Below are 27037 nucleotides of genomic sequence, written 5' to 3' on the forward strand. Positions count from 1 at the left end.
CTCTTCATTCTTTCCACCCTACACATTTCTATGGAACCGAGAAATCTTGAACTCTCGACACAATTTATCCTAAAGAATATGTATACTAAACATAAGCTTTAGCAATGAAGAGATTACCTCTTCCGAGGACAGAAAGATCCCCATCATCGTCCTTATTCTTAATATACATACATAGAGTCCCTTGCATGATCTTCTTCTACCCATTCAGTAGACCTTTTGTTAGCCTTCTGTCATACCTATTGCGTATTGTTTATTGTCAATAGTCATCCTTGTGCACTGATCATTACTCATCTATACTGACAATCTTCATATCAGTTGAGAAGTGGAAGAGGTGAGGATTCAGTATGGTTGGCCAATATGAAGCTGCTATCGATATCAGCAAAGTGCCTGGAAAACATGACCTAGAAGAGGATGGTGATAAAAATAATGAATATTATTATCAAGATGGTAAAGAAGGGATAATTGTAATCCTCACCGAAAATCTTCCAAAAGCTCCTGGATACAAGAAACTAGAGCACAGACCAGAAGACCAAGTTGTAAAGATTAAAGGGATTAAGAAGGGAGACACTCCTCAGAATGTGCTTCCTAACCCTTCTGGATATTCCAATGTCACAGAGGTGGCAGTCTACTACTGGTCAGGGGATGATAAATATGATAAACCCCTTCTACTTCAACTTGTTAAACTTGGTATTGATGAAGAATACTATACGTCCACTCCTGAGAACCCAAACTATTGGACTAAACAAGGGGGTATAAATAATAGTAATTTAAAGGATAGGCTTGACAGGCAGAACTGCAAGAATGGAGTCCATACTGTAAATATCTCGTACAAGCTTCGCGGAACTACCTCGTATGGTATTGGTTACTACTGTCCAGTTTGTAATCAGAGAATTACGGTAAGCTATCTTGATCCACCTGATCATGACCATTATCACTACTACTCACACACTATTGGACATCCTGGTTCTTCGTCCTCAATCTCAGTTTCTGGCTTTAAGGACAAAGATAATTATCAAGTTGGACTCCCACCTGTTAAAGGTGCCCAGTTTATATCTGTCTACTGGAGACAGTTTACTGGTAAGCCTCTTCTCATTGCCTACCAACAAAGACCAGAAAGATGGTTCAGAAGAAATGCTAGTGATGGCAACACTTGGAGTGAAGTATCCCCGAATTTGATACCTGATCCTAGAGATACTAGTCACTATAGGAATAAAATCAAAGAGCTCCTAGACCTTAAGGAATATTACCCTAAACTTACCCCGGATTTATCTAAGATAGATAAATATTCCGATAGTATTACAGGTATATCCATAACTGTTGAAGCCATTACTGGGGATATCTATTCTATACTTGAGCACTCTCTGAATGGCCAACTATTTATGCTTACCGAAGTCAAACATAAGAGCAAGGTTCTAAAAGGTATAAGTTCTGATTATCCCTTGATTAGCATTACGGCCTACTATGACAAAGATGCTAGTACTGAGAGTGAAGATAAACTTGACTTGGTTGAACTTGCTGTTCAAATACTTGAAAGTGGGATTCATTATACCAGATATATATACTACGGCAGACCTAGTACAACTAAGGAAAACTCATGGTACGCATTTCTTAACTTAGGCACTCGGCCTAGTGAGGAAGATCTGAGGAAGGAAGTAGATAGAATTAATGAACTGAAAGATAAGAAATACAGTATGGATAAAATCATTAAGGCATCCCTGCAAGTTGCTAAACCTGGAGTGGGTGCAGGTGCTGCAGGATTTGGTACATGGAAACTATGGTCTGTACTCGCGACTCTAGTTTAATGGTCCGTGTCAGAATGAGACTCCCCCTATATACTCCTCTCTTCTCAGTAGGCAGGACTAGGGAGTCTCTAACCTTAACTATTGATGTATAACATTACTCGTTTTCTTATAAGGGTACATGTCTTGAGAGTACTCCCACAACCTACTCTTGTTCCTCTGTACACTCCTGATTCAAGGGTACCATGGTGAGCCAGTAGTCTCCCTTCTATAGAGTACCAAGACTACCAGTGAATCTAATGTACCACCAAGAGTCTAGAGTAGGTACTAACAACGACAAAGAACCATTATAACATAGGTAAGCTGTAAAAAATGTAGAGTATATATGTATAAGGTTTTTAAAGAATTAGCGATTATTCTGGTCTATCCATTTGTTCCAAATCGAAAATTATGGGCCTTGCAACTGCATCGTAAACCTCTTGTTCGAGTGGTTGCATTTGAATAGGTCTATTTTCATACTTCCTGTTTGACATATTCTGTACGCATGAAACAAGTGATTCATTGTTTAAAAATTCCACGAGAATATCTCCAACCTCGAATTGACTAGCAATGCTCTCCTTGTGTTTAGGAATCACGATTGCAGCACTTTTAATTTTTCCATATTTTTCAAATTCCTCCTTTACATCATCAAGAACGTCGAGATATTCAACTTCTGCTTCAATAGACTCTGGTAATACAATCTGAACGATATGCAAGTAGCATCCTTTAAAGTTATCGTTTATGCTACTTGTTGTCATTGTTGGTATGGGCATAACAGCTTGTTGCATTGCACTCTTCATAGACGTCGATGAGTAGTCATTAGGTCGTGAAACCCGCAACTGCACTCCCATACAGCTCATTCCATCCATTGTTAGTGCCCTCTCAGTCTCTTCTACTGTTGCAAATTCCACAAAACCATAGTTTCCCTTATCCTTGGCAAACCAAACGTATAATACAGGCGATACATTTGGATCGTTACAGAAATTGCGATTTCTCATTTCGTTCCAGACCAGATTTTGGAATCCAGTTTCGGTCAATCCCATGTGAATTGGTAGATTGCCAAAGTATAACCTTCTTAGTTTCCTTGTGGAATTCATGAGGGCTGGATCTCCACCTAGGATTGTCGTTTGTGCACTCTTTGCGACCCATTGAAACCCATCCCAGAATAGGCGCACAGTTTGATGGCCTTCCTGATCAGCTAGTTTTTGAAAACCACCTGCTCTTCTAATACATTCTGCTTGTGCCTTCCTACGCCTCCTTTCCGCAGCCCTAGACCTGGCATGGCTCTCTGAAATATCTCTGTTCAATAAAAGCTCTTCTTCTGGATCGGTGTTATTTCTGCTTCTCGACCTGGACCTTTCCCTAGACCTGCGCCTGTCCCGTTCATCTCTCCGTTCGTAATTCCTAGACCGAGATCTACGTCTGCCGTAATGACGGTCGCGCCTGTATCTGTCGCGGTCCCCTCTGCTAGATGAACGATCTCTGCGCCTCCTCTCGTAGCGACTTGGCTCTTGATGTGGTTGTAAATGTCCGCCAGAGTATCTATCCATTTCCTAAACACAGTTACTTTGCAAAGAAAGTGTGCCTACGCACTGGACTCCTAAACCGCGGGATAGGGTGGGGGCCGAGATTCTAATGGCGAACTTTTCTATATTTCGTCGGCTGTGCACGAATCATTTTTTTATACATTAAAATTTTAAGTATTTACATGGGCTTTTCGGGCAACACGCAAGGGAATGGCTCACGATAGCAGAGTTGTGGAGAGATTTGTGCAAAAGCCATTATATTACGCACCTTTACCTACTAGGTATAACGCAGCATATATTTAATCTACTATTATTCTATAAACGGGGGCAAATAGTCCCTGTCGATCAGCGTCTCCTTTGGAATGACATAGTCGGATAATACGACAACGTTTTTGAGCTGTGTGTAAGTGTATCGAGTAAAACGTAGACGAACCTTTGACTTTTCACCGACAGTCACTGATTTACCAATGACAGATCGGTCTAGAGTAACCTCGCCTTCTAGTTTACATCCATCCATCACCACGCAATTTGTTACTTTTGCATTTGCGCCAATTTGTACGTTATCACCTATTCATGATGTTTTTGAGGATTAACACGTACCAAAAACACAGTTCTTGATGCTGGCTGTAGAGTCCACATTTGGATTTTCCCCTGAAATTGTGTTCTTTGCCTACAAGTCGTGAATAGCAATAGATGAACAAACCTTTGTAATTTTGCTTCCAGATGCGCTAGCTGATTTTGAAGTGCATTCCCTCATATTTGCAAGGTAGAATGCATCTATACTGTTTACTCTGGATATCTTAAATGAGTCTCCGGAGCCAATAAAGTAAAAGACCCTTGTGTCATCAAAGTCATTGTCAAGTTCATGACGCTTCCACTGCTTATCATAAATTTCATCAGTTTGACCAGGTAAATCTCCACTATCAATGCATACCTTAAGAACTGGCGTTTCTTGCATTTTTACGATAAATGGGATAACATCGAGCTGTTTATATACATCAATTGCAAACTTCAACGTACCCTAATACTTGAATTCTTATAGACGCCAAACATTTTAAATATGTCATTGGAAAACACATAAATGTGCACGTCAACCAGATTGCGGAGTATCACACAATGTTGGTGTTTCAAGGAATGCCATTTGAATATCTCGTGTTTCTCACCGCTTTCAACTGAAATTGCCTGTGATATTCCAACAATTTGCCCCTTTGATTCGTCTAAAGTCGATATAACTCTGTACTTGTAGTCCCAGGTTTCAACTTCACATCCGCCAAGGGCAAGTTGGTTATCGACGGTCTTCTTTTCACTCTCTACCAGTGCAATGGTACATAATCTCTTGCTCCTGAAATGTTCCCTTGCAACCGCTTTGAAATCAAATTTTCCATAAAAATCACATGGAACAACCATGAAAGGAGTGTCTGTAGACTTTGCAAAGGCACGTACGGCATCAGTGGTTCCTTGGTGATCGCAAAAGGAAATCCCATGAACTTCAATACTCGGATTATATGACTCCCAATCCTTGGAGCATGTAATTACGTGATCCTGTATCGATGCGGAAAGCTCATCATTCGTGATAATTCTCAAATCTATGGCAGTTCAGGATGAGTATGGACACCTTACCTTTAAACCCAGACACAACTAAGTTATCTATAGTGTTTTGCAGAAGTGTTTTGGTCCCAATCTTCAACAGAGCCTTTATTAGTGTACTTCCAAGCTTAGAAAAGTTGTCAGACTCCCCTCCGGCGAGGATAAAAACCGGTATATCACAACAAGATGAGGAATCGTTCATTCTTGTGTTAAAATTATGCAATATGTGTAACTAGATCGTAAAAATTCGCGCTATAATTCAGTATTGTTGACTATTCGATCATGAACATGTGTAGAGGACGTAGTATATACATAGAAGGACGGTAGAGCAGCCCACATATATGTTGCGATTAAAAGCTTTGGGTATAAGAGATGGATCGTCCAGATGTTTCTGAAATACGACTGCGCAGATGCGAGGGCACTCCCAAATGGGAACTCTGATCCGAGAGGCACAATTGTCCCATCTTCTCTACCTTAAAAGGCTCAATTTCATGTATTAACCATGAAGATTTGCCATTTGTGGACTAGCAGCTCTGCGTTGGTGCAATCAGAGTTCTACACCTACGTATCTCTAAATGACGACATTTGGCCAAATCTCCAACAGAATCCTACTTTTCCATCTATATTTTAGCCATTTTAACAGTAACTATTCTACACATTGCATATAAGGAACCATTTATGTCGAGTACAATAGGATGCGACGATATCCACCAATTACCGGTTTATAAATGGAAATTTTGCCATAAATAAGTGAAATTAATCGATATTACTGCGATTGCAATTCGTTAATCTCAATTCATTGCTGCGAAAATCACGACATCCCGAATGTACTTGATCTGTAATTTGGAGACGCCTTGAGATGTACAAACGATTTCTTGACATTTTCGGAGCTCTGCTGATTATCTCCAAAAGTTATGCATAGCCCATAGTTGGTACTCCGCTTCTACTTTAAGAATCCGCTGGACAAGTTTTGCAAACTCTGCATAACTCTAGGCAGATTTAGGAAAAAGCAACGCAAAGTATATTCAACGATCTAAGCCCTTTCCTTACATGCAATTTTGCAAAAGTTTTCTTCTGTATTCACCGTAATCTCAGGATTCTGCTATACATTCCACAAGGACTTCTCACTTCTAGAACACATCATACTTCACAATGTTCTTCAGAAGATTTAAAGAAAGGGGTAGCAAAGAACCAGTGTCTGCATCACAAGAAGCACTGACAAGGACAGAAAGCATAGTAAAGGCTCCGAGTACATTCACGGTAAGTCTCTACTGGTATCTTACATCTCCTCCAGGAACAAGTTATAGTTGGATTATTTAATGACATATTTTCACACTGTGTTTTTCGCTCAATAAATGAGAGAGAATATGAGGTAACACCCTTGGTAGAATCACTTCCAACAAGTGATGATAACACATGCATGTTGGTCTTAAGAAGACGAACCAAGGGAAACATAGAGATGCAAATACTTTCCCACAATTTTAAAACATGCTACGAACCGCCAGAGTTTTATGGTTATTCACTATTGGATCAGGATCCATCACAGTATGCAGAGTATAAACCCAAGTATGGAGAAGTGGCCCAGTACTTATCACTGGGTCTTGCTTCAGGACTTAAAGCACATGTTAAAAGACAAAAGGAATCTTCAAAAGTGCCTATTTCTATTATAAAAAATTATCTACACAAAGATGTAAATAGGGGCGGGATTTGGGCCTATTTGTCTGCTCCAATACTTGTCGACCATAATGTAACAGATGAAACTGCACTAAAGCTACAAAGAGATCGAAAGGCAAAGCTGATGGAAATATCCAAAGAAAAAATGGGAATAATTGATTCTCATACAATCATATCTCTGCTATGGTCCATCTGCATTTTTAATCTGCATGCAAAATTTCACGACCTACTAGTTATATTATGCAACGAATTTTTGGAATTTTATAGTGAAAATGCTTCAAAACTAATACATGTACTATATCTATGCGAACAAATGGAGATATTGCCGCATGAGGATATCAGCGAGTACATATCCAGTCTGGGCAACGTTTCAATATTGGAAACTTTATCACCAGAAGACCTCATTATTCTCATAAATTCAGCAAGAGAATCGGATTCATTAACTGTGCAAAAGATTACTGTGATTATACATGACTATATTGAGATAATAGCTCCGGAATTTGCTGTACATCTACTTTGGGGCCTTGTGAACTCTAAATTCAACTTTCAGAAAAATGATCTATTCACAAAGAGACTATTCATTAGGTTTGTGGAAAAATTCGAAGAAATTCCTATAAAGTTACTTAAAACGTTTTTCAATGCACTAATGCTTGTGCCTATGGACATTGTAGCATATTTCAATTGTATAATTTACAAGAGTCTGAGAATGTTGCATTTGATAGACAGGAAAGGACTTATTTTGATTGGTTGTTCATATTCCATGTCTCATAATACAGCTGAAATTCTAAAGTACGGAGACAGTCTCGACGATGATGAGGAAGAGCCTACGAGCAACATTTACGAATACTTGAAGTACATCGTAAAGATAGGTGCAAAAACATACAGACCTAACAGCATTGACATTTTATCAGTCATTTACAAGTACTTGGTATCTGGGTTAACTTGTGCTGGCGAACCAAACTTTACGTCGTACGAGTACAAAAGTATATCGAGCCATGGAGGAAAGAAGATTATTGCAGGCCTTGAAGAATCCTTAAACATGATAAATCCCCAGGCAAATGAGAATAGCTATAAGATATTCTTCTCAAATCTTATGGAAGACTGTTGCAGAAACTTTGCAGAGCTCGATTCAGAGGCAACAAATGCTATTATATTTTCCCTAATCACACTCAAGATTGATATCAGATATCTACACCAGATGATGTTGATGGATAAGGGCGAAATAGTAAAGAGTAAGAACCAGATTCAGATTGAAGTGATAGACCCAGAAAGCCCAAAATATGTCGAGCAGTTTCAAATGGCCAAAGAAATAATGGAATATATGCGAAACAAGGAAGGCATATCAGAGGAGCTAAGTATAAAAGAAATTGTGCCAAGCTGTAATGCATTGTCCGGTGCACAAGAAGAGCAGGTCGATCCGGAGGATATCCAACCCATAAAGTAAGCCCTGCTGATTTGATTAAATGCGTTTAGGAGTACCGCAAGTGAAACCGGGACTTTCTTTAAAAAGGCACAATTGCTACTCGATTCCGGAGACGATATCAAACTTTGCGAAGTAGTAGAAATGCTAAAGGCAAGTCCAGACTCGTTACTATCACGTAAGTTTGAATATATGAGCCATTCACTATCCTTGGAGGTCCTGGTGAACTATTTCGACCTTTAACATGGATTGTACCGAGTTTATGCACATTATTGATTGTTTGTATATTATTAAAGGCGCCTATATTGAAAAACTAGAAATTTTAGTGCTTTGTGCTAAAAGTTGTCTATTCTGTGACTGCTCACGGTCTATTTATCGTACATCTGCGCGTGAATCTACATTATGCCAATGAAATTGCCGTGTGAATACATTAAAGGATGAAATATTAAATTTTCATGGGAAAAAACTCAAAAAAGAGAGATTGCACGAAGTGGGATTTGAACCCACGAGGACTCTCGCCCACCAGAACTTGAGTCTGGCGCCTTTGACCGCTCGGCCATCCGTGCTACCTACCGGCAGGAAATTTACACTTCATACACACGTATATAGCTGGGAATCCATCGTACGAGATATTTTGTTCTCTCATTCGAGCTTCAATAGGCTTAAACAAGGGCACCTGTGAACACAAATCCACTGAGACCCCCAACATCACTCCTAGGGATAAATTTCTCAAGAGATGCGGGGCGAAGAGAAACGAATGGGTCCAGGTACACAGCCGGCGTTTATACAGGAAAAGGCCGGTAGAGACGACAAAAGGTATGTATGTGGACTTATGTGTAGCATCGCTGCAGATATATCTCCCGAGAAGAGGTCGATTAGCCTGGACATTTCGGGTAAAAAGCCCACAAACCTCGAGATTGTCTACCGCGTAAGGTGGAAAAACAGACCCCGAGTGGAGCTTCTGAAGAGAAGATTGCAGGTCGCCTGTAGCTACGTGAGGATTTAGAGCGATACATTATGCAGTAGACGATTTAGAGCTTCAAACGGTCATCATGGAGACGTTTTGACAGCCATACGTCAGCCAATCCGCAGGTGACACTGAGAGTTTAGCTTCTTTACACTCAAAGGCCAGAGTTTAAGGTGTGAGGACAAAAAGCGCAAATGATGGCCTTAGACCCCCAATCCCCCAGCCAGCTCTGGCGCCTAGTACGTCAAATACCATCGTATTTCATGACCCCGATACACTATTAATAGATTTTTGTTCTATATTTTCAATTTGTATCAACACATTGGTCCTGGACCTTTGCTTTTCGAGCTGTGCATAATGTAGAATCTGTTTGGCGTATAAAACCGTTTATTGCACGTCTTTTCGTTCGTAAAGCGTCAATAATAGTACAAATTTACTTAGATATAGCCCAAACCCGCCTCATACTCGGGGTATCGTCGTTTAACGACAATGGTGTATTACACTGCGGTTCACTTTCGCTGTAGAGCGCAGCTGGAGTATGGGCAGAGAGTAGTTGTCGTAGGAGCCCATGAACGACTAGGAAATTGGGACATCAAACGCAGCCATAGCCTGGTGCAAAGCGATACAGTTGAAGATGTCTGGAACTCACTTTTCCCAGTATACTTGCCTCTCAAGGAGCGTATGACGTATAAATACGCTGTTTTAAATGTAAAGGATGAATTCATGCGTTGGAATGATGAAATGGAGCGGTATATAGAGCCCACTGGAAACGAAATGATAATCGAAGATGATGATGGATATTACCGATCCGAGTGTTCCACATACTCAAACGATGAAAATAAAAAGACACTTATGCCTTCAAACGTTTCTGATGACGCTAAAGCTGATCAGAAGTTCAAGTATGAATCGGATCCAAATAAAACGGTCTATTTTGTAACATCGCGATTGCCCATTCAAATCTATAGAAAGGGTGATGGAGAATTTGGTATAAGGGACAGTAACACGCCGCTAACTGCTGCGTTGTGGCAACTTAGGAACAGGTACACAAGCAGAATGAAGTTTGTAGGATCATGTTCCGTTACGCTTGCAACGGAAAAGGACCTTGATTCACCTAATTTTGGTGGTGTAGGTACTCCAGAATTGAGAAGCAGGACAAGACGAAGTGATTCTGCGGATGGAGGTGCTAAACGTGACTCTCAACATGAACAGGATAACAAGATTGAATTTACTGAGGAGGAGCAAGAAAAGATACGTCAACTTTTAGCAGAACATGATTGTATTCCAGTGTTTATACCAAAGCTAGACATAAAGCACTCGTTGAAATTTTGTAAAACATACATGTGGAACCTATTTTATAATATAGGACTGTGGGATATTGCAGAGCAAAAGGAATTTGATTGGGAACTGTGGCAATCATATCTAAAAGTGAACAAACAGTACGCATATACAGCAGCACAGTGCATATCGGGAAATGATTCTATTTGGGTACACGATTATAAGCTTTTAATGGTTCCTCATTTTATAACAAGAAAGTGCAAAACTGCCAATATTGCAATGTTTATGCACGCTCTTTTTCCATCATACTCACTTTTTGCATCAATCGCTGTAAGGGAAGAAATTTTGCGTAGTATGCTTTGTTCTGATTTGATTGGGTTTCATTACTTTGAGTTTGCTAGGCAATTTTTAACGTCCTGCAAAAGAATATTGGGGTTAGACCACAGCTTCTCCGCAGGTGGAACTATTGGAATAGAATATAATGGTCGTCAAGTAATGGTCAGAATGAGTCATGCACATATACAACCAGACCTTTTGATGGAGAAGATTGGGCCAGGTACACCCGTCCCCGGACTTGTTAGAGAAATTAAAGAAAAATGGCCAAATCGCTTCATTGTTGCATCTGTTGACAGAGATACGATACTTTCCGGGCTTATACTCAAATTCAGAGCCTTTAAGAGATTCTTGCAGGATTATCCGAGTGCGCGTGGCAAGATACTTTTGGTGCAGCATATTTGTACCTTGGATACGTTATGGGAGGGTAGACTTGATGTGCTTTTTAAGCTAAAGGATCTTGCAAATTCAATTAACGCGGAATTTAACACGACACATATCATATTAAATAGAAACATCACATATGAGCAAAAATATGCGCTCTTTATGGCAGCTGACTGCTTTATGGATACTTCTATTCGCGGTGGTATAAATCTCTGTGCCTTTGAATACATTTTATGTCGCAAAGGTATGCCAGCATGTGCAATTGTGAGCGAATTTACTGGATTTAGCAAAACGCTACTATCAGCCGTTAGGGTAAATCCATGGCATATAGAAAGGGTTATGAGTGCTTTGGATACTGCAATGTCTCTAAGCTTAGAGGATCGTATGGAAAGTTGTAGCAGGGATGTTGACTATATAGAAGGTAATGATACAATCACTTGGGTTGAAGACCTCTTAAAGGAACTTTCATATGCTAGGAAGAAACAGGATATGTTCCATTTAACTTGGGGTTTTGGGAGAACATACAAGACATGCTCATTTTCAGCAAACTTTAAGCTTTTAGATACAGATTATCTACTAAAGCACTTTGAGCATGCACAGCGCCGTTTAATCTTTTTGGATTGTGAGGGTACACTATCTTCAAGTTTGTCCGATATATATGCCAGGTCAACCAGGGAAAGGAAACAGCAAATAAAATTGCATAGCGCACCCTTAGACGTAAATTTAGAGAGTATAAAAGAATTGGCAGCCGATAAACGTAATGTCGTTGTTCTGATTAGTTGCAGAGGTAGAAAAATCATGGATTCATGGTTTGGAGACATAAAAAATGTAGGTTTGTGTGCGGAACATGGATACAACTACAAACTCCCTGCCATAACTGGGGACGAATGGCAACACATGCAGCATTCTTCGTCGGGAGAATGGAAAGATGCCGCTACTCAGTTCCTCGGAGAATATGTGCAACGTACACCTGGTAGTTATTTGGACGTTATTGGGAGTGCAGTTATATTCCAGTACCATCATTCTGACACAGAATTTGGTGCAATACAAGCAAACGAATTGTATCCAGCTCTAAGTGAAGTAATGACAGGATTTCCAGTCGAAGTTCACAGGGGAAAGAGTCATGTTGAAGTAAAATTAAAGGGAATAAATAAGGGAAGTGCACTTTTACACGTTGTTAAGAAATATTCTGCCCTTTATGGCGACTTTGATTTTGTTTTATGTGTTGGTGATGACAGGTCAGATGAAGAAATGTACAAGGCCCTAAACACACTATACACATGGGTTTGTAACGCTAGACCAGATCTAGGAAAAGGCCCTGATGAGGTCCATGACCAAACCACGCCAGTTGGACACTCTGAGAGTCAATACAGCATAAAACCATTGGATATGCATTCAGACCCTCATCCACAATCTCAGGGAAACGCAAAATACATTTCCTGTACCGTTGGAAAAAGACCAAGCAAGGCTCACTACTATCTAAATGACTATCTAGAGGTCGCAGAGTTACTTTCGTCAATGGCGAAATGCTCTAAATAATGTGTATATTATTCAATTAGCATTTTAGCTAGGTTCTGAGTGTTTAAATGTGGTGTAAGATTTTGCAGTGTGATTAGAATTTTGTCTTGGTTCAGAGAAAGCAAGTGCGTCTGTGCATATTTGCTATTTCGCAAATGTATCGTACCTCTATCATTTCTAATATTCCAATGGCAATTGAAAGTACTGGATTTTTATCCAGCAAAAGGAAAATATCCCAGATTGGCGCAACAGCCTCCGGAGTAAGGTCATAACTGAAAATAGTGAGTAGCCAGCGAACCCCAAACAAATCCACTGTTATGTTATTCAACTTGAAATGCTTATAGAGCCTGCATGTTGGTTTAAATTTGCAGTAGCCATACCTTGGTAATTTAATTTTTATGAGTTTTTCCAGTCTGTAGCAAAACCTATCCACCATTTCCATTCCAGGTGAAAAGAATTTCTTCAGGTTATTTTTCTCCAAAATACTAATCTGGAGGGTTTTTATTAAAGTAGCAAACTTACCATGGTAAAAAATGCATCCTCTTCATTCATGTAGAGAAGCAATATCCCCGCTATAAAGCTCATTCCCTGACAGTATCCTGCGCATTGATAAAATATACAACAAAACCTACCTATATCCGGGTTAAATAGAGAATATGCGTGTAGAATGTTGAACAGGGACTTCCTGACGTGCTGGGATTTTTTGAAGACTTGGCAGTTTGGGAAAGTTCTCTCAATGTCCTTTAGAATTTCCTTGTCAGTCTCTGGGTTACCGAAACTCAGCAGGTGTCTATATATTTCCTTTGGCAAATTTTCTGCGAAATTTGGTGGATTGACGAAATGCTTACCTCTATATGCTCTGGTTTTTGCCAAAGACTTCCACACTTCGGCACGTCCATATTCAGGAATTCCGTCCAGTATCATCTTCTTGATTAAACCGGTTTTATGACCTCTTTTTGCATCGTTTATAGAGTTTTGGCTAAAGCCAGACATAGTAGAGCTGCCATGGGTCTGACTTTTCGATTTTTTGGGGGTCCAATAGATTCTCATTTTCTCGGTCTCAGCAAGTGCACATGCATGCAAAGGATGGCGTAATGATACACAAACTATATGAACACAAGACAAAAGCCTACAAAATGGAACCAAAAATTTTACGGTTATGCGAGGCAATACAAGAGCCAAAATTTTGACGTTCAGACCCCTAAAATGATAAATTGCGATTTATATCTAAATGTAGATCTTATGGCTCCAAAAAGGTTGATTATACAGAACGAGAAAACGATGAGAAAAGAGACGAGAAAGCGGTGAGAAAATGAAGGTCGGAGGAGAGAATATAGACTCATGTTCCCGGGGAAATTTCTCACTTCGATAAAATCACTCCCCGGTAAACTTTAGTGCGTGTGTAGATGGTTTCTGGCCTCTAAGTATCTCAATGACCAAAAGTCAGTCGGTGGAAAACGAGAGAAGCACGAGATCCAAAGGGGTAGTCATGGATCTGCCCATCTCTGTCCCTGGTATTTACAAAACGACAAACTGCATATTAACAAATTCAAAACCTCTAAACACACTCCATACATCTCATGGTACACACGACAAAGTAACGGGTACGTGACCATTACACATTTCGCCATTTGTGGCTAACTTTACAAATTTTTACAACCAAAGGACTAAAAACCAAGGTTGTAGGTCAAAACAACAAAGATCTGCGATGAAAAGGGACTAGGTACAGCCCAGGCTCCAATCTCGAGATTCCGACGCAATAAGCGAACAAACTCTGCAAAATATGGAAAATTGTGCAAGTACACTAATCTCAAAGGTCTCTGAGACCGTTAATTTGATCCTGGGTAGTTGTATTCCAAAGCGCGAAAACGACTATGAGGAGGTTTGCAATGTTTTTAATTCTAACCCTGAATTCAGCATTTTGATGGGCCAAAGGATGATGAATGTAGAAAGGAAGAGCTGAAACAACTGGTTTGTATTCCTCTTGTACACGGAGGTTTTCATGTACACATTCTGCAGGTTTCCATGTTCGCATCAAACGCACAAAACTATATTGGATGCATCAGAATATCACTAGACGATGGTAAAAAGCTGGAGTCGAGCTACAAGCTTGACAGTAAGCTAGAGGTAATTGCTCTCGCCAAATGTATAAAATACTCAGGTACTTTGTATCAAGACTGGAAAGCATCTCCAAGAGATTCCCCTGTCCAGCGTTGACGGCATTTACAATTTTGATGATGTCTCTAGTGACGAGAACATGATGCAAAACAAGACTATTGATACACTCACCAGGAACGAAAGGAGTCGCTTTGTAATGATTGAACATTTCGAAAATGGTCAAAGGCAAAGGCTATTTATGCTTGTCGAAGAGGTTGGAAATAGTGACCCATTTGTCACTGTTTTACGTATTTTAAAAATGTACGCTGATAATAAAACTTGAACTATACATTTACAAGCTATTCTTCCTCCTCGTAGTCGTAGTCGTCCTCTTCTTCCTCGATTTCCTCCTCCTTTTTCTTTTCCTCTACTTTTACCTTGGGGATCTTGGCACTGAGTCTGTAGACTTGTTTCATGCGGACAAGAAACATACCGTTCCACAATCCTTCCTCTGGTTGGATGAATGAGGTCGAATTCCACCTTTACCTTGGTATTGATGTCAACTCGAATCCTCCTCTTTATACACCTACCTCCCAGATCACAGAGAACCTGCATGAGTTTTTAGATGCGTTTTAAAGCATCACGTTGAATGGTATATAGCAAAACTTACCCTCTTGCTGGAGGAATCGAGTTGTACTAGAAACGTAGAACCGCCTCTAAACTCCACTATAGAACCGGTCCTGTAGATCTTTGTCGGTCCAGTAAGTGCCCTGGTTTCCAGTATGTTGCAAGAACGACTGTTCACGCGGGGAGATACAAACGAGTACTTGAGAGAACGACCAGACCGAAGAGTGTACAGTAAGGCCAGGACCAGTGCTAGGCTGACATACATTCGATTACCAGGGCTTTGCTACGCGCATTCCTACAAGGCAATGCTGTATAAACTGCTAATGAGTGAGCTCAATAAACAACAATACTGGTTCTCGACCAAACACAGCGAGGCCAAAATCGACCTCAATGGCCCATACATCGCGCCACGTCTGGTATACGCCAAATCAACCATCCGAGTAAAATGTACCTGTGCCATTTTGGAGTTTAATGAAACTGCCAAGCTGAGAGAGTAACCCTGGCCTATAAATCTCTGCGGGCGCCGTATACCTCCACAATCGACAGGTTAAAACTATGAAACGTCAAGAAGGCCGTAAATGGCGACACTTTGCGTCCAGGCGACTTAAACTGAGATTAAGCGCCCTTTCGTTTTCCCCCACCTGGGCCTAGTCCCGGAAAAGGACAAACGGACACTTTTATAAATCCTCCAGTTTGCATCCACAAACGAGCTCAGTTATATGACCCATTGCAGGATTTTGCGAGGTTTCTTCTGCGCACAACCGTTAGTAGGAGACCTTATGATTCCAACGACGACGACTGGAGCGTTTCTAGCTTGAATATCACAAACGGAATGTGAAAGTAACGACAAGCTCTTTATTCTGGGTGGATATTAAGTTTCTGTCGATTTGGGAGCGTTTTTGGCCGATTGTATTCCCATTTGTTTGAAAAGAGCAGAATCGCATTTAAAAAGATGACGCTACGTCCGCAGAGGAAGAGGTTAGTCCCGAATATAGACAATCATGCCCTTTCAGGAGATACAGACAAGGGAGCTTCCACCGTGTGCTCAACTTTAAGCAGTTTGTGCTCATGAAGGTTTGTCCTTGAATGCCCGGCTCACAATCCGCAGGATGACGAAATTTCGCCTGATAAAGCTGCAGAAGAGTACACCAAGTATCTGTGCGAGTTTCTCAACAACGAAATCACGCTCTACTATGATACTTACGAGGTAACTTCACGCATTCCCTCCACAATCATACGCCAGGATCTCCCCTTCTTTCGCGAGAAGTACCATCCCTACTATCTAAAGGAGGACTTTGAGCTGATAAAACGGACATTTCTCTCCCAGAGTGCCCAGTTTATCAAGGTTTGCTCACCGGATACTCTATACATTATGCAGGATTATGAATCGGGCAAATACAAGGACCTCTTGTTCGAAGTAAGCATCCAGAGACTTTACGGAAAACAAGATGATGAGGATGTAAAGAACTTGGCAGATGCATCGTATGAATGTAACGAGTGGGCGTATGAAGTTCCACTCGAGTATCCAAATGAGGATACAACCAAAAGGCTACCATTGATATCACCACTCGAATCGGTAGTACTGGTGGACGTACCTGAAAAGGTATTTAAATTTGAAATCGTAAATGCTGTAAAGGTGAGTTTCAGTCTCTGCTCTAAGAAAATTTAGCATCGCATCGAGAATTTTATCATTTATGTTGCTGAGCGTGACATGGTCAGAACGGCATTCATAACAGTTCCAGAGGATGAAGATATAGACAAAGTTGTGGAGGATCTCAACAATGAGAGGCTGACTGTGCAAGAATTCTTGCTGAGGTTTGCAAGGTGTAATCCAAAGAAGGATAGGATTGTCACACGTGTCTGTCCCCCGATTTGTTCTCACCCTGTGATTATCATGAGGGACTTAGAATTAACCAAAAAGTTGATTAGAAAATTGGACGCTGACCTTGGAAAGGCGGAAGGCTCAATCATTGATTTGCTCCCAGAGGATCTTGATATCAAGCTTCGTTTGGACATTCACATTTTGTACCTTCGTATAGTACATTGTTACTGCTACTATGGACGCACAAAAACGCAAAATTATATTGATTTGTGGGATTTGAGCGGTCCAGGTCACGTTAGAGTGGACCTGACAAACGACCTCTACGAAAAGGAGGAGGAACTTGCTGGCAGCGTAAAGTTTGCCGCTTGGGGAGCAAAGAATTCAAATGTCCCAGAGTCTGGTACAACATCGGAGACTAGTCAAAACGATGAAAAAATGGATATTGTGGAGAATAAATTGGAGGAGCTCAAGGACTGGCAAGAGGCGATCTCATCCCTCAAAGTATCACATTCTCAGCTACAGTGGCTTAAAGACGTGGAGTCGTTTGCTCTTCATGTTCTAAATTCCAACCTGGCACCTCCAGAGTATGTAGAGGACGCCGCTCTTATTGAAGAAAAGTGGCAGCAATTTTGCAACTTGAACACCCTTATCCAGGGTCCCGCCATGTTTAGGTGCAAAATATGTAACAAGCTCTTTAATGACGCAAAGTTTGTCTGGAAACACTTGAAAAACAAGCATCCTGAGCGTTACGAGCAGATTATTGTTGAATCCGGGGTTCCGCAAATGAAGGACATATTTTTCAACGCACACAGAGATGCTAAATGCAATCCATTCGAGCGACTCTTGTCGATTCCTGTCATTCACAAACCACCTTCTGACTTTGATACCATCTCCGCAGAGTTCTTCAAGAGGATCGGAGACAAGCCTTACAGTACGTTTTCTTCTTCCGCATCATTACCTTCAGGCACTTCAAACAAAAAGAGGCGCAGAGAGTACTATGACTTTGATCAGCCAAAGGCCAAAAAGGACAGAGAAGTCACGTTTGCGGCAGACGAATACTCCCGTCCCAGCGTAAAGTACGACGACCTCTAGGTCACCACACTCTTAATTTTTAAAACACTCGACTTTACACTCCTTTCATCAATCCCTTGTCCATTTAAACCATGCCTTTTGCCGGTTTTTGTCTCTCCTAGGTCAATGTCTAACACGAGGGCCCTGAGGCTCGCCTACGACCATTTGTGCGAGGCTGAGGACAAGATTCTCAGAGAATTGAAGGAGCTCGAAGGCGTAGCACACACCCACCTGAAATCCACCCAGGAAACCTTCAGCTCCTCCCCTCTGGTGGACGTCCAGGTGAATATCGACGGAAAACTCGACGAAATCGCAAGTTTTGGAGACAAACTCAAGGTGGCAGCCAATGAAAGCAACGGGGCGCTCAGAAATCTGAGATGTGGAATCAAAATCATAGAAACGGTCACGGCGCTCTACAACTCGGCCTCCAAGATTCTCGCAAGCTTCAAAGACGGTCCGTCAGACGAAGATGTGAGGAGCTACATCAACTCTGTGGAGCTTGCCAAGGCGAACGGGCACTGGGATAACGTCTACATGGTCATATCCAGGGGTCACATTGGAGATGTTGTCTCGTCACTGCGTAAGCTTACGCTCGAGACTCTGCGATCCAAAGCGGCAGTCCCGGATTCAAAGCTGCTGACAAAGTTTGCCGTAGCACTAGGAATTGAAAAGGAAGCCTACCAAGCGCATTTAACCTCGGCGAAATCAGACACTGCAACCAAGAGCTCAAAGCTCTACAGCGGAACTACACTGAAAAATGAGTGTTCAACGCTAGCCAGAGTTGTCCATAATGCTGAAAAAATGTTACTGGAGCAGGCATCCATCGTTCGTGAAGAGCTAGGGTCAGTCTATTACATCGAATTCTGTCGCGAGATCCACAGTGATACATCCAGAGAAGCTGTTGCTATACTAACAGAGTTCATAAAGACAAACTTTGGAGAAGACTTTAACCTTGAACAAATTCTAACCACTATTGAACCTGACGAAACCAAGGACGAAAAACTGTTGGATACAATGGCAGGACTCAGCTCACTCTGGAACGAATTTGAAGCTGCTCTAAAGGAATCAACGAGTCCAGTTTATGCCAAACTATTAGTCACATTGGGGAACGTAAGTGACGAATTTTCAAACGATGGACTAGTACAGCTCAGCCCAGCCACAAAACTCATCCAATCCATTTTGGCAATTTATGTAAAACTGGAACACTCCTTCGCCACCAAATCTGTTGAAAATGCAATAGCAATAGAAGATGCCATTGATTTTACTCCAGAATATGCTGATTCTGCCTCTACAAGTACCATTGTAGATGACACATTTTTCATTTTGCAAAAATCGCAACATCGAGCCATAGGAACAGGGGACATACAAGCGGCGTGTGCAATTTTAAATCAAGTCTCCTCAATCATATCGAGTGAACTAAAGGAAGCACTATTCCGAAACCTGCTGGAAAGTCAATCTATTTACGAAATCTGGGTCCAAGATATTGAAAGCATGTCCAGCGATTCGTGGTACACTGTGCTAGAAGACCACTTTAAAAGATCCAAAATTAACACCCCAGAGACCATTAGTTCCAAATACAGCTTTACACATTGTTTGAGCAATATAGAAGAGAGTTTGAATCTCTTGATAAAGTTCAAGAAGGAAGTGTGCGAGTGTTTTAACGTTGCATTTTTAAATGGTGAGTTATGCATATGTTGCAATCTCCATACAGACGGTAAAGACACAAATCTTGTGGTAGAAAATACCGTACAAGCACTAGATTTAGTCAAGGGAGAACTCGAACAGTTGCAGAATGACGCCTGCAATTGCGCACTAAATATCCTCAAGGTTTGTTTCTTTTCCCTCGTGCAAAAAGTATAGGAAAATATGACTGAGCCACTAAATGTATTCTCCAGAATAGACTTTGATATAAATGAAGAAACATATACGGAATACCAGGACGATGAGCCATTCCTCAGTGAACTTGTCACTGTTTTGCACGCAACCTTCACTCACATTGAAAGATACTATTCACCACAAATTGGATCCAAGTGCATAAATAACCTCATTGAAAGGATATGCAAATATTTGGAAACGACCACTCTGAACAAAAAATTTAGCATTTATGGAGCAGTCTATTTCGACGAGACAATTCGATCCCTCATGTCTACATGTTCAAGTCACGACCAAAAGATACGCAAACGGTTTGCAAATTTACTCCAAATAAGTGATGTTTTGAATGTCTCGAGCATCGATGAGGTGCAGGTCTTCAAGGGTATGTTGAATTTTTAATGTAAACATTTTCACAGATAGCGGAGACTATTCAATTGATGTAGATAAATACGTTTCACTAAGGGTAGATTTGGCTACAGATGATGAAGAAAGTATGTAAATATTATGATAAATTAATGTTGAATCTGCTTTATAGTATTTTGCGATATCTGGAGTCCATAGTGAAGTGTGTATATGCCAAGTGGAATGAGGGAGGTTGTCTTGTTCCTCTTGGCGATCTCCAGTTGGTGGTCAAGAGTGTGAGAAATTGAGTTCTTGAACCCTTTAAATATGCGATAATTATTCTCCAGTCCGTCTTGGTGGAATGTCAAGTCGAAGAGTGCCATTTTGTGGTCAGTGTCCAGATCAGAGTCTCCATGAGTGTAAGTGGAGTAATAGTCTGTGGAAGTAATGTACTCTATCATGTCCTTTACAGGTTTATGGTCTTCACAAGTGTCAAAGAATCCCTCAAGGGACTTTACTGCAGTATTCACAGCCCTCTTGCACTCATCCTCATCAGACAGAGTTTCACAAAAGCCGAGTTTGGAGCTCCTCCAAGTCTTGATCTCCTTCTTGAGAGCCTTGCAAGTGTTTATCTTGGTACCTCTGTAGACGTCAGAGTACTTTTTATCCAGTTTCTCAAGGGAGTTTGCAGTCAGTTGTACAGTGTCCAGTTCCTTAATGTACAAAAATGGCAGGTCTTCACTACTGCTATGCTCATCCAGAGGTACATTCACAAGAGACTTTGTAGCCCTGAGTTGGTATACCAGCCACTTTTGTCTATACTCCTGGTACAGTCTCTCCCTCAAAAGGTTCAACTGGTGTCTGCTTCTGGGTATCTCAATTTCGGGACTATTGAGAGAAGCGTTGAAGGAGAGGTCTACCTGAATCTTGCCAAAGTGTTTCCACAGTTGTCTAGAGTTGGTGAATCCCCTCGAGAATGGCTTGTCAACTGGTCTCAGACGGACAATCTCACTCATCTCAAACAGGATGGAGCGTCTGAGGTAGTAGTAAAAGAGAGTGGTGTCAGTGATCACAGTGTTGGCGTACCAAGAGTGCCAAAGCATCTCCCTGTTCAAATCACCAAAGTAGTCACTAGACTTTGTCAGGAGGTCATCTGAATGGCACCCAAGTAGAGTGAATGAGATGTGATCCATGATGGCAGAGACACTTCTGTTTGGACCATTGAGTATAGGAGTAAAGTCCAGAGTGCCTCTGAATGAGCTGATGAGACTCTTTGGCATTGTGCTGAACGGGTAGACGTTCTGTCTAATACCAGAGTAAGAACTAGTGGTGTCCAGGTCTGAGAATATGCCAAAGATACTGTTGAATTCAGTCTTGAGAGAGGATATCAGACTAATAAACATGCTGTACCGAGACTTGCCATAGTCCACAGAGGGGTTTGAGGTCTCCAGCTTAGAGACAATGTTGCCAAAGGGGTAGACTATGCTGACGTAGTCAAACAGGTGGAAGAGCCAGGAGTAGATAAAGTTTGTCCCAACTCCACAGAGAAGCATGAGGTTGATCAAGTACCCAGTATGTTTTCCAAGGTCACTAGAAAGCTCTGTGATGAGGAGATTGAGGTAAACGGCGGAGAGAATGCTGAATGCAACAGTGAGTACCTTCACAAGCCAGAGGCGATTAGGGTCAACAATCTGGAACCTCAGTAGAAGAAAGATTATCCTGCAGACTATAAAGATATACTCCTTTAGAATGGAAGAGTTATCCTTCTCACTCTTGTTGGGAACATCCACTTGGACAGTCTTGGAGTCAGCCAGTAAAGCCACTCTGCTACGACCTGTTGAGGCAGCTAATTGACTGGTGGCCTTTACACGCATAGCTACTTCTGCCAGATTCTGGGTGGTAGACTTGAGTAGTTGGTCATGGAAATCAGTCTTCATATAAGTAGCCTCAATCTCTGGAGAGTAGGATGTTACTAGCACAGCAAACTTTCCAGTCTTCTTGACAAGGTCCACAACCTTGGGATACATTTCATCCCTTTTGTCTATAGATTCTATCTCTTCTGTCAGTGACTTAAACTTGGCTCTGTAACAACTTATCATGCACTTGACCTTTGTGATCCTACATTCTACTATATCTATGGCCTTTGTTAGTACCTCCTTCACATCCTCAAGAGTGTTGAGAACACCACAAAGCTGCTCACAAAACTGGAATAGTTGACAGTCAAGTTTACTAGCAAGACAATACAAAGTTGGGAGTTCCTTTTCCATGCATTTAAGGAGACAGGTAATCTTATCAATGGAGCAGCCCAGTCTGTCTCCACAGCAACAGTTTAGTTTTAGGCATGCTAATTCTTCCTTTTTCTTTTCTTCGGTAACCTTGCAATAACAGTTATCATCCTTACAGTCACACTTGCAGGAGATAGCAGATGGTTGACATTTAGTTTCAGATTCTGAATTTTTACAGCACTCACCACAAAAGAACATGTTCGTGGTGTAAGAACAAAGTAGGCACTTTTCACATTTATGAACGCAGTTTCCCTCATCTTTGTGGCTATTTTCACATTCACACTTAGTTTGATCAATCTTCGTACAGCAACATTTGCAACAATCTCCCTCAGGAGGTTTGCAATTTTCTCCACATTTAAGTCCACAAATTACGTAGCATCTAAAAAGGTCTCTCCAACATATTCTACAGCTACAGTTGCATTTACAATCCGCGCTATCTAAGGTACAACACTCTCCAGTACCAGAACATTTACACTCACATTTGCATTTACATTCCTTTTCGTCCTTCTTCTCTTGACATTTGCAGCTACATATCTTCTTATTTTTATCGCAACATGGACAGCATATACATTTTGTATCCGTGCATTTTAATTGTTTGTATATCTTCCTGAAGAGACTAACTAGACACTTACATAGACCTGCGTCTCCTCCTCCAAGCGATATTGATCCTCCAATATTAATACCACCTCCAAAAAGCCAACCTAAAACACTAGTTAGATTTAAACCAAAAAATTCGATCCTACTCTGAACAGGGCCAAAACCTGTGGTATACGTACAGTGACAATTGTAGCTTGCAAACCATCCCTTTAAGACAAAGGAGATTCCGCAAAGTGAATCATCTGACAAGCACATTGATTTGTCAAGGCAACACCAGCATGGAGAAGTATTGCTCTCACAACTACAAGTCGGATTTTCACTAAGTTCTTTAATATAGCATGTTAATAAGTCTGAGAATCTTCTCGTTTGACAACATATTCCTTTACACTTCTCTGTATCATGGCTACACTTTTCTTTCTCGGGTTCTTTATTTACACTCTCTATTTTAGTACTTAACTCGGACAGACTACTACATAGTTTCCCAAAGCAACTACATTCTTTCTTTCCCTCCTCTCCACACTTACATTTACATTCTATAATTTGTGATAAACGGGTGAATATATTTTTATCCTTGCAAGGTTCTTCCTTTTTACTACATTGACATCCATTATTCTCAGGGCATTCGCATTTACATCCACAGTCCTTACATTCATTACACGATTCATCCTTTTCACAGTGATCACAAATTCCATCATCCTTACTACTACAACATTTACAGGATGATTCTTTTTTCTGATCTTCTAAATTAGCCTTATGTCTATTCATGCAGAAGCTACTTCTAGACATGAAACCAGATTCTTTTACATCTTTGTGAAATCCAGCAGACGATGCGAGACCATAATTTTTATGATTCGACATTTTAAACCTAGAAAGGTAATTTACTGCTTTATTAGTCTTATCTATATCTAGGGCATAGTAAACAGCATATCCTTCACCATCTGTACTATTTAGGCTATAGAAATAGGATAAGGAAGTTTGTGCACTTGTTACAAATGTCTCAAATGAAGTGATTGTCAACTTCAGGTTCTTAGTTTCTTTCAGACATCCCTCTGCCTTATTGACTTCATTCTCTTCCTTAGGCACATCAACTATAGAGCTCTTCTTAGCCGCAAAGATACACTTATACCACAGAAGTGCATCCTCCAAGATTTTAGTGCCTTCAGAAGCATCTCGGAATAGTCTGGAACAAAGTCTATAGCATACCAGCAGACATGATAGTACGGCTGGATACAGAGGAGCCTTGTCCTTATGACAACACCAGCATGCGTCTTTAAACGTTTCTACTATGAACTTGTAAACACTGTCAAGACCAAAGAATAGTATGATAGCTGCCTTTATGGAATCCAGCAAGTATGCCTCAGAAGCCAAGTCAGAAGTTTCCACCTTTTGAAATGTACATGTAGTATTAGCTCTGGTAACAAGTTCTGCCCTCAAACAGTGAAGTTTAGTCATTATAGCCTCCACACTAGCCATGATGCCGTAGTAAGAGATTATGCAGAGACAGTCACAGTCGTCAAAGTTCTCAAGAGTAGTTACAGAACAGGTCTTAATGGTTACAGCAGTGCTTTCCTTAGATTTATTTATACACTGGCAATTTATCCCAGTAATGTTACCACAAATACTCTTGTATAGTTCACAAAGTCTGCAGAACCAAATAGCGAGTAGGATGGCCTCCTCTATGCAGAGTATTGAAATGAGAAGCCAGATACAGCTTTGATAGTAGGCCTTTAGTACTGCTACACAGACTTTTGCAGAGTCGAGTGTTAGATCAGAGGCTTCCATGGATGATAGTATCGTATCTGTATTTATCCTAGTAACCATTGTGCAGATGCTATCCTCAGTGGAAGAAACGGATTCTCTCACAAAGGTCCTAATCTCAGCGATTGACACTGGACAACAACAGTCACAGGTTTTATTCTCGGCACCTTCACTGGCATTCTCAACCGTACAAGTGGTATTTCCATTCTTATGATCACAGGTCTTCTTGAAACAACAACGTTCAGATTTACACATGCCAAAACCTCCATTATAGCAATTGGGTATCTTCTCGACCTGAGTGAGGAGTCCCTTTGACATTCCCAGGGACCTTGACAGGACGGTGAGGAGGACCTGTTTATTGTCAGTCAGAAGCACCGTGCAAGTAGCCAGTGGGTCTCTAGTCTTGGCAGAGCAGTATAGCTTTAGAATGTCTTCAACAAGTCCCAACTCTAGAGTATTCTCCAACTTGATTAGCAGGTCCAGGATAAGGATTGCCGAGAGAATGGAGTCTCTGGTCTCAACGTCTCTGCGTTCCCAGTCACTGAAAGAGTCACAGTTTATAGAGGACCAAGTGTCAATGTGAGAGGGCACTTTAATGTCTGAACTGTTGTAGACTATAGAGAGTGGAGACTCCTCCCTTCCATCCTCCTTAACCATCTCATTAAGTTCCTCAGAGACCATGATGGCAGCCTTTAGTCCCTCCAGATACCTCAGAGTTCTCTTCTTCCACAGAGTCAGTATACAGCGCATTGATACATCCATTGAGCCCATTACTGAGGGTATAGCCAGGAGGACTATTGCAAAAGAGACCCTCTGAATAAAGACGTGGTTGTGGTACTCTGACTGTTCCATCAAGGTCTGAGGCAGTATGCTTATACAAACCGGGTTGAGAATCCAAGGGTAAATGCAAGAACCAAAATTTACCTTGTCTCCCATTGATGGAGAAAAGGCTGGTAGCCAATAATGAGTATCCGCACCTCGAGCCATGCCGTAAAAGAGGTAGTTCAGACATGCAGCCATGGTAAACGTTATGAAGAAGAGCGTTGTGCAAAAGTGGAAGAGGTCGTCTCCTATAGAAGCACTATCCATCATTCCATCCACCAAGACTCTTCTGAGGAGGAGTCTAGTCACCACTGGGTATCCCAAAAAGTAGCCTCCAACAAAGCTCAGTATTCTCTGGCACAAGCCCTCATTATCCTCAAAGATTTGGAATACAAAGCAGGTCTGAAAGGTGTGGGAGACTATGGAGGTCACTGCAATGGCACGAAGCATACTAGTCCCAAACTTGACACTTCCATACTCTGTAACCTTGGAAGTGATGTAGAGGTACGAGAGAGGCACCAGCCAACCAACAAATGTGCATATCTTCTTGTTAAACACTCCGAAAAACATAAATGTGAACGAGGCTATGAATCCCCAAAACGCAATCAGTTGACGAAGGTAATAGTGTGGAAAGTCTACATGGATTCCGGCCTCTCTAAAGACCTTGTAGAACATAAAGTGGTCATTGTCCGCAAAGGAGTAGATCAGAGGAACACTCAGTCCCACCAAAAAGTAGGTGAGAGAGTTAAACAAGAGACCATCCTTCTTCTCTTCCTCTTTTGCCATCTTGGTAATCTTTAAGCCAACGGACTAGCAGAGGGAGCGATAAGAAGAAGATTAAAGCCCTGAAATGGCAGAAATTCGAGTCCTAATCCATCGATAGCCGAAGAAGAAGCCACGGCGTAGAATCTCCTTTTATCCTGAATCACGTCTCCTCCCTTGGTGTATTTGCATTATAACTACGTTTAAACGTTCAAATATCGCTAGGATGTGCTCCTTGTGACCGTATTTTCACGAAATTGCCACTCATTCAAAAATGACGGCGAATTCTGCATTAAAATCGATACTTTTGACTACATTTACATTGCTATAATTAACATAAAGTTGTCATCTCACAGTGAGTTCAAATTGCGGAGAAATTAAAAGTAAAAATTTTGGTAGGGAGAGGGGAGCTGGGAGACCCCGGCGTTCCGGACGGCGGCAAGAGTTGAGACCAGGGGACGGAGAATCCAAAGGATGGTAATGTACCTCGAGCATGAGCCGAGTTATGGAGTCATGTGTT

The 27037-nt window shown here is 41.2% G+C and overlaps 11 protein-coding genes and 1 non-coding gene across 12 annotated transcripts, besides 1 other annotated feature; 6 read left to right on the forward strand and 6 right to left on the reverse strand.

Moving 5' to 3' along the window:
- Window positions 1-344: 344 nt before the first annotated feature.
- BEWA_045210 (hypothetical protein) lies at window positions 345-1802 on the forward strand (the record flags this gene model as incomplete). Its single annotated transcript, XM_004831453.1, has 1 exon — window positions 345-1802. The coding sequence occupies one exon, from the start codon at window positions 345-347 to the stop codon at window positions 1800-1802; it is 1458 nt and encodes a 485-aa protein (XP_004831510.1).
- A 350-nt stretch (window positions 1803-2152) lies between these two features.
- On the reverse strand, window positions 2153-3364 carry BEWA_045220 (splicing factor subunit, putative; the record flags this gene model as incomplete). Its single annotated transcript, XM_004831454.1, has 1 exon — window positions 2153-3364. The coding sequence occupies exon 1, from the start codon at window positions 3326-3328 to the stop codon at window positions 2153-2155; it is 1176 nt and encodes a 391-aa protein (XP_004831511.1). The 5' UTR covers window positions 3329-3364.
- A 250-nt stretch (window positions 3365-3614) lies between these two features.
- Window positions 3615-5093, reverse strand: BEWA_045230 (conserved hypothetical protein; the record flags this gene model as incomplete). Its single annotated transcript, XM_004831455.1, has 6 exons — window positions 3615-3701; window positions 3738-3871; window positions 3905-3974; window positions 4008-4289; window positions 4325-4890; window positions 4925-5093. 6 exons carry the CDS (start codon window positions 5091-5093, stop codon window positions 3615-3617), a joined length of 1308 nt encoding a protein of 435 aa, XP_004831512.1.
- A 950-nt stretch (window positions 5094-6043) lies between these two features.
- Window positions 6044-8228, forward strand: BEWA_045240 (conserved hypothetical protein; the record flags this gene model as incomplete). Its single annotated transcript, XM_004831456.1, has 3 exons — window positions 6044-6151; window positions 6186-8005; window positions 8039-8228. The coding sequence occupies 3 exons, from the start codon at window positions 6044-6046 to the stop codon at window positions 8226-8228; spliced, it is 2118 nt and encodes a 705-aa protein (XP_004831513.1).
- A 239-nt stretch (window positions 8229-8467) lies between these two features.
- On the reverse strand, window positions 8468-8551 carry BEWA_045250. The gene has a single exon. It is a non-coding gene; the product is annotated as a tRNA-Leu (tRNA).
- An 890-nt stretch (window positions 8552-9441) lies between these two features.
- Window positions 9442-12483, forward strand: BEWA_045260 (trehalose-6-phosphate synthase, putative; the record flags this gene model as incomplete). The annotated part of the gene is made up of 1 exon (XM_004831457.1): window positions 9442-12483. One exon carries the CDS (start codon window positions 9442-9444, stop codon window positions 12481-12483), a length of 3042 nt encoding a protein of 1013 aa, XP_004831514.1.
- An 8-nt stretch (window positions 12484-12491) lies between these two features.
- On the reverse strand, window positions 12492-13455 carry BEWA_045270 (TBC domain containing protein; the record flags this gene model as incomplete). The annotated part of the gene is made up of 5 exons (XM_004831458.1): window positions 12492-12593; window positions 12629-12809; window positions 12843-12952; window positions 12985-13061; window positions 13095-13455. The coding sequence occupies 5 exons, from the start codon at window positions 13453-13455 to the stop codon at window positions 12492-12494; spliced, it is 831 nt and encodes a 276-aa protein (XP_004831515.1).
- Window positions 13456-14076: 621 nt separating this feature from the next.
- Window positions 14077-14909, forward strand: BEWA_045280 (conserved hypothetical protein). Its single transcript, XM_004831459.1, has 4 exons — window positions 14077-14344; window positions 14380-14433; window positions 14482-14589; window positions 14624-14909. Exons 1-4 carry the CDS (start codon window positions 14246-14248, stop codon window positions 14900-14902), a joined length of 540 nt encoding a protein of 179 aa, XP_004831516.1. The 5' UTR covers window positions 14077-14245; the 3' UTR covers window positions 14903-14909.
- BEWA_045290 (conserved hypothetical protein) lies at window positions 14885-15811 on the reverse strand. The gene is made up of 4 exons (XM_004831460.1): window positions 15638-15811; window positions 15230-15481; window positions 15053-15168; window positions 14885-15018 (listed from the first exon to the last, which is right to left on the reverse strand). Exons 2-4 carry the CDS (start codon window positions 15449-15451, stop codon window positions 14919-14921), a joined length of 438 nt encoding a protein of 145 aa, XP_004831517.1. The 5' UTR covers window positions 15452-15481; window positions 15638-15811; the 3' UTR covers window positions 14885-14918.
- Window positions 14923-14987: a sequence feature (CT-rich).
- A 327-nt stretch (window positions 15812-16138) lies between the features above and the next one.
- Window positions 16139-18101, forward strand: BEWA_045300 (conserved hypothetical protein; the record flags this gene model as incomplete). The annotated part of the gene is made up of 6 exons (XM_004831461.1): window positions 16139-16164; window positions 16200-16260; window positions 16295-16393; window positions 16430-16531; window positions 16565-16822; window positions 16856-18101. The coding sequence occupies 6 exons, from the start codon at window positions 16139-16141 to the stop codon at window positions 18098-18100; spliced, it is 1791 nt and encodes a 596-aa protein (XP_004831518.1). The 3' UTR covers window position 18101.
- A 104-nt stretch (window positions 18102-18205) lies between these two features.
- Window positions 18206-20450, forward strand: BEWA_045310 (conserved hypothetical protein; the record flags this gene model as incomplete). The annotated part of the gene is made up of 4 exons (XM_004831462.1): window positions 18206-19757; window positions 19791-19906; window positions 19940-20333; window positions 20368-20450. The coding sequence occupies 4 exons, from the start codon at window positions 18206-18208 to the stop codon at window positions 20448-20450; spliced, it is 2145 nt and encodes a 714-aa protein (XP_004831519.1).
- A 13-nt stretch (window positions 20451-20463) lies between these two features.
- On the reverse strand, window positions 20464-26541 carry BEWA_045320 (hypothetical protein; the record flags this gene model as incomplete). The annotated part of the gene is made up of 1 exon (XM_004831463.1): window positions 20464-26541. The coding sequence occupies one exon, from the start codon at window positions 26539-26541 to the stop codon at window positions 20464-20466; it is 6078 nt and encodes a 2025-aa protein (XP_004831520.1).
- Between the last annotated feature and the right edge of the window lie 496 nt (window positions 26542-27037).

Source organism: Theileria equi, assembly GCF_000342415.1.
Source record: "Theileria equi strain WA chromosome 4 map unlocalized gcontig_1105316255041, whole genome shotgun sequence".
Taxonomy (NCBI): Eukaryota; Apicomplexa; class Aconoidasida; order Piroplasmida; family Theileriidae; genus Theileria; species Theileria equi.

Coding starts and splice junctions, on each gene's coding strand:
- BEWA_045280 (XM_004831459.1), top strand. CDS start 14,246: ATGGAAAATTGTGCAAGTACACTAATCTCAAAGGTCTCTGAGACCGTT. Junction 14,345..14,379: donor GCGAAAACGACTATGAGGAG/GTTTGCAATGTT, acceptor CCCTGAATTCAG/CATTTTGATGGGCCAAAGGA. Junction 14,434..14,481: donor AGGAAGAGCTGAAACAACTG/GTTTGTATTCCT, acceptor CACATTCTGCAG/GTTTCCATGTTCGCATCAAA.
- BEWA_045290 (XM_004831460.1), bottom strand. CDS start 15,451: ATGTATGTCAGCCTAGCACTGGTCCTGGCCTTACTGTACACTCTTCGG. Junction 15,169..15,229: donor TCGATTCCTCCAGCAAGAGG/GTAAGTTTTGCT, acceptor AAACTCATGCAG/GTTCTCTGTGATCTGGGAGG. Junction 15,019..15,052: donor AGAGGAAGGATTGTGGAACG/GTATGTTTCTTG, acceptor ACAAGTCTACAG/ACTCAGTGCCAAGATCCCCA.